At 38.6% G+C, this 9,674-nt stretch overlaps 1 protein-coding gene across 1 annotated transcript; it reads left to right on the forward strand.

Annotated features, from left to right (window-relative positions):
- Nucleotides 1-1,788: 1,788 nt before the first annotated feature.
- Nucleotides 1,789-9,104, forward strand: polh (polymerase (DNA directed), eta). The gene is made up of 10 exons (XM_030156780.1): nt 1,789-2,060; nt 4,783-4,917; nt 5,018-5,250; nt 5,666-5,838; nt 5,940-6,043; nt 6,162-6,281; nt 6,485-6,608; nt 7,499-7,564; nt 7,694-7,866; nt 7,953-9,104. Exons 1-10 carry the CDS (start codon nt 1,924-1,926, stop codon nt 8,950-8,952), a joined length of 2,265 nt encoding a protein of 754 aa, XP_030012640.1. The 5' UTR covers nt 1,789-1,923; the 3' UTR covers nt 8,953-9,104.
- The last annotated feature ends 570 nt before the right edge of the window (nt 9,105-9,674 follow it).

Consider the following 9,674-nt stretch of genomic DNA (forward strand, 5'->3'; position numbering starts at 1 on the left):
AGAACTAGATCCGTGGAGGAGCTCTTGGTGCCCCGGTTCACCCCCCACCCCCATAGCTTTCCACCTGGACCTGATGGAAAGCTGTCCGGGGGTGGGGGGTGAACCGGGACACCAAGACGCATATTTTCTTTAATCATGGTGAATGTCATTTTATTTGACTTCATTAATGCCAACTCCCATCACCGCGTCCTGTCCTGTCAGGAAGCCGGGCTACAGGCTCCAAGCGCCGCTGTTCTGACAGTTGAGCTGCTCCGTCCACCCGCTCCAGTCCGGCTTACACACTGGGGAGCGGATAGCTGTCCACCTGGACCTGATGGAAAGTTATTGGAGGGGGGACGAACCGGTACACCAAGCCGCTCCCCCATGGATCTAGTTCTGACTAATGCTTTCCATCAGGTCCGACAAATAAATGAATCCACATTTGCACTCTTCTGCTGTGTATATTTTCTTTAATGCTGGTGAATGTCATTTTATTTGACTTCATTAATGCCAGCTCCCATCACCGCGGTCGTGCCCTGTCAGGAAGCCGGGTTACAGGCTCCGAGCGCCGGTGTGCTTGAAGGGCTTGATCCGTGCACGAAGCGGGGCTTGGTTCTGATTTCTGTGAACGAAACTAGTTCCATGATCCGTAATCGGAACCGGTTACGAGAACGGAAACAACTTCACGCTCCCCCGAGAGGCTTTCAGCAGCACAGATAGAAGGAACTCCTGCCTGGACCAGGGACCACTGTCCCACTGACAGAGAAACACAGCCACATTTTATTTTTTTTCAGAAAACAGTATCTCGTAAACTCATAAAAACAGAGCTTTTTTTTTTTTTTTCGGAAAACAGTATCTCGTAAACTCATAAAAACAGAGCTTTTTTTTTTTTTCCGGAAAACAGTATCTCGTAAACTCATAAAAACAGAGCTTTTTTTTTTCTTCCGGAAAACAGTATCTCGTAAACTCATAAAAACAGAGCTTTTTTTTTTTTTTTCCGGAAAACAGTATCTCGTAAACTCATAAAAACAGAGCTTTTTTTTTTTTTTTTCCGGAAAACAGTATCTCGTAAACTCATAAAAACAGAGCTTTTTTTTTTTTTTTTTTCAGGAAACAGTATCTCATAAACTCATAAAAACAGAGCTTTTTTTTTTTTTTTTTCAGGAAACAGTATCTCATAAACTCAGAAAAACAGCGCCGATTTTTTTTTTAACTTATTTTTTCTCGTAATTATGAGATAATTATCTCATTAATTCAGAAAAACAGAGCCGAAATTATTTTTTTTTGTGAATGCAATACGCTTCCGTAAAAAAGTCTAAATTATAAGATAAAAAAGTCAAAGTTATGCTCCAGCGGACAAGGGAAACAATTCTCAGCGGGGATACATACCTTGGCACAACACCTGTCTCGAAAACTCCATCACCAACTTTCGCCATTTTTTCACCTACATCTGACCTAATAATGGATATCAAGTAATTATTTTACACATTTTTTGCCCTCAAAAGTATGAGTGTATCATTTGTTTATGGTGTATTTTAGACTTACTGCAGGAGCTGGGCTGGAAGTAGCAAAACAAAAATACAAAATAAATACAATACAAATAAATAAATAAAAGAATACACAGTCTTGCCTCAATTTATGCTACTAACACTAGCAGCCACAACTACAAAAAGTAAGAATAAAAATCTATACCTAAATGTTAAAATTGGTCACACATAAAAATAAAGAAACGGCGACCTCACCAACATGGCCGCGCGCTAAGAACGCCTTCGTCGACTGTTGATGACGATTTTACGTAACTCCATGCCATTGCGCGAAATACGAAGCGACACAGGAACTGAAGTTAGCGCCTGAACTTCTCCTGTAAGCTGTCTGTGTCTGTTCTTTGTCCAGTTTGTAGTATATATTTCAGCTATTCGCGTCGACAGTCTTCGTCGTATACAGATGGAGTACGGGAAGGACAGAGTGGTGGCTCTGGTGGACATGGACTGCTTCTACGTGCAGGTAGAGCAGAGGCTGAACCCGGATCTGAGGAATACTCCGTGTGTGGTGGCTCAGTACAAGACGTGGAAGGGAGGCAGGTGAGTTTCTGACACAGAGACACTGATTTTGTGTTCGATGCAACTGACACCTCAATCAAAATGTTTGGAGAACTTTGACCAGTAAAGCGACTAGCTAACTTTATTCTCCTGCATCATGTAAACTGTAAAAATAGCTATAACTTTGTGACTACTAACAGATGAATGGTACATGTCAATGGGTGGAATATATGAAGCAGCAAGTGAATATTTGGCCCTCACAGTCGATGTATTGGAAGCAGGAATTTAGTCAATGTAAGGAGCTGAGTGACTTTGACAAGATAAACAGTGTGATCCCCAAATGACTGGATCAGAGCATCTCCAAAACTAAAGATCTGTCTGACGATCCTGGTCTACTTTGACTAGATTCTACAGGGTGGGGAAGCAAAATTTACAATGAATATTTAGTTGTTTTTTCTCAGCAGGCACTATGTCAATTGTTTTGAAACCAAACGTATATTGATGTCATAATCATACCTAACACTATTATCCATACCTTTTCAGAAACTTTTGCCCATATGAGTAATAAGGAAAGCAAACGTCAAAGAGTGTGTGATTTGCTGAATGCACTCATCACACCAAAGGAGATTTAAAAAATAGTTGGAGTGTCCATAAAGACTGTTTATAATGTAAAGAAGAGAATGACTATGAGCAAAACTATTACGAGAAAGTCTGGAAGATACTATTAAAGAAGAATGGGAGAAGTTGTCACCCGAATATTTGAGGAACACTTGCGCAAGTTTCAGGAAGCGTGTGAAGGCGGTTATTGAGAAAGAAGGAGGACACAGAATAAAAACATTTTCTATTATGTAAATTTTCTTGTGGCAAATAAATTCTCATGACTTTCAATAAGCTAATTGGTCATACACTGTCTTTCAATCCCTGCCTCAAAATATTGTAAATTTTGCTTCCCCACCCTGTACCAAAAGTGAAGATCACAGTTTTGCCCATGTCAAAGTAGTTCAGACCCTTACGCTTGCCCATTTTGCTGCTTCCAACACATCAACGTGAAGGAGTAAGTATTGACTTGATTCCTAATATATGTCATCCCCTGGAAGGTGCCATTATCCAATTATTATACAATTATCCACTTTTTTTTACCACTTCACCAGACAGTTCTCTCACACTGTTGGGGTTGATCGGTGTCTAATAGAGTGGTCACTGAATGCTGCATGTTAGATGATATCTTTATGGTTTATATCAGCTCCTTCAGTTAATAAACTCAAACCAAGTCTCACTAGTATTGGTTATTCCTTTTGTTATTAACATTTTTGATGACTTTTTGATTGTGTAATCTTAACAGTATCAATGAAAGTCATGAGCACAAAGCCCTACTATGGCTAGACACAAAGAAGAAATAAATATGGGAATGAATAAATAAAAATAATTTATGTCCAGTCAATGGGTGTTTACACTTTAACAGTTACAATAACATAAGAAAAATATTTAAATGAAAAATACCTCAAGAGCAAAACTACTGCCAAAGCACCGTAGAATTCGTTATTCTGAACATACAGTCCCCAGGTTTAGTAACTACCTTCTATCTGCAACAGAACTTGATACAAGTAGGTTTTAGATCTGGTTCAGAAAATGTAACTAAAGGTGTGCCTTGAGGGTAGGTCTAGGGACCACTCCTTTTCATTTTCCACACAAATAAAATTGAATGCTAATATGAATGCAAGTATGGCTCAGTATCCACACCCAACCCGGTTCTCTTGCAGCTACAACTTACTTTTAATGCTGTCCATATTTTTTTTTCTTAAATTACCACTAGTTTTGGATGCAGATAAAACAAAGCTTATGTTGTTTTAAATGCTAAATTAATGAAACTTGCATTTAATTACCACTTCTCACAGATCACGGATTGAGTCTCTGTCTTACCAGATATCTTAGCATTTTACTTAAAAATTCTCTCTTTCATGCCACATGTTCAAAATTTTTTTAGTGGAATTAAAACTGAGTTTTGTTTTACAATTACATCTGTTGTGCATATTGGATGTTTTGTTTTTTTCATCCATTTGCAGACTGAAGCATTTGCATGTCCTTACCCATAGATTTATCTTTGATCCAATTCCAATGTATCTTGAAAAGTACATCTCTCAAAAACATATGGGTACTTACAGTCTTCATTATCAGGATTTATTCCTTCTGTCTGTACCAAAGGGCCGTACAGATACTTTTTAAAGGGGCTTTAAATGACATGGAGTCAGAAACATGTGGCTGTGGATGTTTTGACTAATTTATTTACATATTTAAACAGTTTGTCATTTTGTACTTGCCTTATATTTCAGATGACATTTGTGTAACTATATGTATGTTTGGTTACATCACTGTATGAAACCGTGCTGCTACATACACTGTCCAGGACACTCTTTTAAAAGAGATCTTTAGTTTTCTATAGTGAAACAAAGAAAGAAAGGGTCAAGAAAACACATTATATGACATCAGATACAGTATATGTGCATTTAGTGCTTTAACCAGAATTAAAACGAAACATCAAATAAGCAGCCACTGTTACACACATAAAGCTTATGTATATAAGTTGTGTATTCAGTTGCATGGGCCATTCAAATCATTGCCTCTGTGTTTGTAACTCACCCGCCTTTATCTTCTACCAACAGGTTTGACAATAAACACACGATTGACTTTAACTTTACATTTGCATGTTCTGACTTGTTTACATGATTTGAAACCCAGCTATCAATGTAACATCATTCTTTGGCAGTATTATAGCTGTGAGCTACGAGGCCAGGGCACATGGTGTCACCAGAAACATGTGGGTCGACGATGCAAAGAATCTGTGCCCAGATCTACAGGTGGCACGAGTTCGAGAGTCTCACGGCAAGGCAGATTTGACACAGTAAGCACAGGCCACGTACTAATATATTTTCTATTTTTGTGCTACCCCACATTCTTCCATGAATGGCACTTTTCAGAATAACCCACTCATGTTTGTCTAGTTACAGGGAGGCTAGTGTGGAGGTGATTGAAGTGATGTCACGGTTTGCTGTGATTGAGAGGGCCAGCATCGATGAGGCCTACATGGATCTCACCGCTGCAGTCCAGGAGCGATTAAAGGGCATGACCAACAAACAGATAGAGCCACACCTCCTGAAGACAACCTACATCCAGGGTTACCCACATAATGTAGATGAACAAGAGGCATCTGCAGAGGAATGTCCTATAGATAAAGGTACATGAGCTCATAATGCACTATTGACTATGAAGTTGGAATAATCTATTTTCACCTCTTCTCATGAGAATATAGTGATAATGTGATTTATTCTTTAAGTTTAAAGGGACTCAGTATATAATCATTGCATGTGGTCAAAGGTGTCTGATGTGTCTGAAAACAAAGTTATTCCAACTTTATGGGCAAAAGGGAATATAAATTAAGTCAGTGATTTATCAGTAATAACAACAGTGCTGAAACTTGTTTATTAAATAAATAATGTGCCTGATACAGAATTCACAAAATGTGTTGTAGGTTTCGCTTGTTATGATCTTTTATTTACTAAGTTATTGAGTGTAAATCATAAATGACCATCTGAATTAGATGGTCTCAAAGATTTATTCCTTAATAATTGCTTCCTTTTTTTCATTTGCAGAAGTGCAGAGGTCCAGAGGTCTGCAGGAGTGGCTGTCCTCACTCTCTTTATCCGGGGAACAGAGCTCTGCTGAGCTGCAGCTGACCATGGGGGCACTGATTGTTGAGGAAATGAGAGCCGCTGTGGAAAAACACACCGGGTTCCGTTGTTCCGCTGGGATATCACACAACAAGGTGTTTTTATAACTTCATCTTATTGCTTTATTGCTGATGTGTATTTGATGGCGGTGCATGATATTCTTGTTATGTTGACAGTTTAATATCTGGTGTTTCAGGTACTGGCTAAACTTGCTTGCGGACTAAACAAACCTAATCGTCAAACTGTTTTGCCCTTGGACTCAGTAACAGAACTGTTTAACTCTCTGCCCATCAGTAAAATGTGAGTTCAAAGTATTAATATACCATCTGGCAATTGGCCAATATTAGCTCAAAATTCCTGCACTATAGATTTAATTGGCTTTGTTTTGATTCTAATGTTACTCAATCTCCCTCTGTAGCCGTAACCTTGGAGGAAAGCTGGGTGCTTCCATTACAGAAACTCTGAAGATCGAGAACATGGGAGAACTCACCCGCTTCTCTCAGGCTCAGCTGGGACAGCACTTTGGAGAAAAAACAGGGTGAGGCATGATATTTATTTTACAGTGTCAAAAAGGACTAATATTATCATGACATGCATTTTTAAGTAATGAAACTATTGTTGAAAGACATTAATTGGCCTTCCTCCTCAGCTGTCTGCACGCATAATACATATGTATTTGTTAATTTAATATCTTCATTTGTGCTTTTTATCATTTTACAATAAAATCTCACCATTTTGTAGTCAATGGCTGTATGACCTGTGTCGTGGGATAGAGTTTGAAGCTGTGAAACCCAGGCAGCTCCCCAAGTCCATCGGCTGCAGTAAAAACTTCCCTGGGAAGACATCGCTAGCTACAAAGGAGCAGGTACCAGCATTAGTCTGTATTTACATCATTGTAAAGGTTCTTAACTAAAGAGGTTGTAAGGATATTATATCTACATTATTCATAGCTTTGTTATGCTGTTAAAATAAGTTTTTGAAATAATGTTTTGGGTCAGAATATAATTGAGGGACTTTTGGAGTTACCTTTACAGGGTAACATGGTTGACAGGTATAGTTGACATTTTTGTTGTTTTCAGGCCTAAAATCAACATAACCATAACATAACATGGCATTTTTACAGACAGATTCTTCTAAATATCATATATACAATCGAGTAAAATTGACATTGAAAGTTATTTATAAAGATATTGTAGTAACACTGTTGACATAAGAGTGGGATAAATCCACACTTGACTCACATGCTACTTTATATTAAATAACTAAGAAAGAGGAGAAAGAACATATGTTAGGGTCTTGCCAGTGTTTTCTTCAGGAGGAAATGACATCATGTGGAGCAGGTCATGTGATCTGGAATTAACACACTTCCTTGAGAGGTGTTTTTGTAATGGGTAACTTAATTTTTGAATAAGCTAATTTTATTATTGTTTAGCATATTAGAAGGTGGTTGTTATGAAATTTGGTCAGTTATTTAGTTGACATTTTAGTATATCTAGTCCTTTATTACTTATTCATTAATCTTTTATTAATAAGTGTTTGCTTCCACAATTAAATAATTATGGAATTTTTAAAGACATGATCATAATGAACATAAAAAACATTAGTTGTTTTTTTCTTTTTTTACTTTTAATAAGGATGTATGCAAGATATATCCCATGGACTTCAAAAGTCCCTCAATTATATAGACCCTTCTGTACATGTATGATCTGTGAGGTTATGTTCATGGTAATAGATACTGTAATGTTCTGTGTGTAGGTACAATATTGGCTCAGTCAACTGGCTCTTGAACTGGAGGAGAGACTGACTAAGGACAGAGACACGGTGAGAGGAGGCTTTGGTTCACTCTATTCAGTTCACAGATCACTGTTTTTTTGTTGTTTTTACCTTTCTGACTACCTACTTTATTTAATATTCTGGGTTTACTTCCATATCTTTCTCAACATCGTACAGAATGGTCGCGTGGCTAAGTTGTTGACGGTCGGTGTACGTCAGCTTGGAGATAAAAGGCCGAGCAGTTTTTCTCGCTGTTGTGCTTTAGTTCGCTACGAGGCGACTAAAATCTCCAGTGACAGTTTTGCAATTATCAAGAGTCTCAACACTGCAGGGAACCATCAGGCAGCATGGTAATTAAGACACAGTCATACAAATGAAGATGAAAGGAACTATTTCTGTTATTTGTGATCCGTTGCATTGTTTTCTGTGTCACCAGGACTCCGCCCCTCACCTTACTTCATCTGTCTGCAAGCAAATTTAACGATGCATCATTCACTCAGGGAATTACTAGCTTTCTTTCCGGCGACATCACTTCAACCCAGCATCTTTTCTCCGCCACTCAATCCTCGACCAAATCTCCCTCCCAACTGAAAAACGACTCAGCGTGCAAGAAACTTGGCACCATTCAATCCTTTTTTCAAAAAGCAGCGGAGAAACAAAAAGAGAAGATTACAATGGATACAGAAGAGGATGAGGAGAATGAAGATGGAGGCTCTGTTCACAACACATCAGCCTCTGTAAATGATAATCTGCCTCAGACAAGTGCCAGTTCTTCCTTTGGGCTTTGTTCAGAAAACCCCCAACCTGGCATCTCCTCTTTCTTCCACAGAAAAAGTGTTGAAAGAAGCTTACAATCCTCAGCCTCAAATTCTGACAAGTCAGAGATGATAGATGGGGCTGATTCTGTCAAGAAAACAGACTCTGAAGAAACGGTTTGTTCTGTGTTAGATCTGCAGACAAACCTTGCAAAAGAAAAAATAAACACAGACTCTGCATCTCATCACGTGCCTTGTGATAAGTTAAAAGGGGAACAAAACATCAATGCACATGATGGTGGTATTCAGGCACCAGATTCTGCATCCCCCTCCACCGGTGTTCCCCCTGACCAGCCCACTCTCCCAGCTGCCGTGGCCAAAGAGGACCTGTTAAGCTGTGAACGCTGCGGTCAGGAGGTGCTGGTGTGGGAAATGCCCGAACACAACGACTATCACTTTGCTCTAGACCTTCAGAACTCTCTCACTTCATCCTTCAGTTCTGCTACCACTTCCTCTGCGTCTTCAGTTTCTCAGAGTTCTGTCAGAGCCGGAGCAGCAGGTTCCATGCAGTCATCTCACGGTAAAACGAAAAGCAAAAGCCAAACAGGACCTCAAGCAAAACGACACCGCTCCCAAGGTGGAAGCACGGGGACTCTCGATTCCTTTTTTAAAAAAAACTGATGACATGCTGTAAAGCTCACAAAATAATATACACACACTGTACCTATCATATATTTAAATCATATGTTATAACTTTTAATTATGTAAGTGTATAAAACAGTTTTTGAATTAGATTTGCTGAATGAAACAATGCAAGATTTGTACAGATTACTATAATATTTGTATAGATAAAATACATATAAATTTGAACACTGCAGTAAATTGGTGCTTTTAATAAAAACAGATTAAAAAATATGAGGCCAGAATGTATGAACTTCTTTGTTTTTACGTTGTACGATACAGGTCAGGTACTTTCATATATACACCACCAGATGGCACTAATGAGCTGAATTTTCTTTTTTTGGCATCAAATGAAATTAACGTTAAGGGGTCGAATAAGGTTATTCCTGTGTAAAAGTCTAGTACAGACAAATTAATCCACTGGAAAACACAAAAATGATTGTAAATGGGGAGGATTTTGTGAAATTGTATCCTGTGTTTTTGTTTATGAGGGGAATGCACCACATATAATCTGACCCACACAGCCCACAGGCCCCCTTAGTGATAAGGCTCAGACTGTCAGAAACACTGCTCTACGATGATCACTGTTCACTGGTGCTTTCATCACAGACTTCACCAAGACTTAATATTCTGTTGGATGTTGTGCCTGGGAATTCATAAAAGTGAACATAACAATGGTTTGATTCGGTTAAAAATGATAGAACCATTATCTGTTGCTTGTA

The sequence above is a fragment of the Sphaeramia orbicularis genome, chromosome 15, assembly GCF_902148855.1.
Source record: "Sphaeramia orbicularis chromosome 15, fSphaOr1.1, whole genome shotgun sequence".
Lineage (NCBI taxonomy): Eukaryota > Metazoa > Chordata > Actinopteri > Kurtiformes > Apogonidae > Sphaeramia > Sphaeramia orbicularis.

Coding starts and splice junctions, on each gene's coding strand:
- polh (XM_030156780.1), top strand. CDS start 1,924: ATGGAGTACGGGAAGGACAGAGTGGTGGCTCTGGTGGACATGGACTGC. Junction 5,251..5,665: donor GGAATGTCCTATAGATAAAG/GTACATGAGCTC, acceptor TTTCATTTGCAG/AAGTGCAGAGGTCCAGAGGT. Junction 6,609..7,498: donor CGCTAGCTACAAAGGAGCAG/GTACCAGCATTA, acceptor TTCTGTGTGTAG/GTACAATATTGGCTCAGTCA.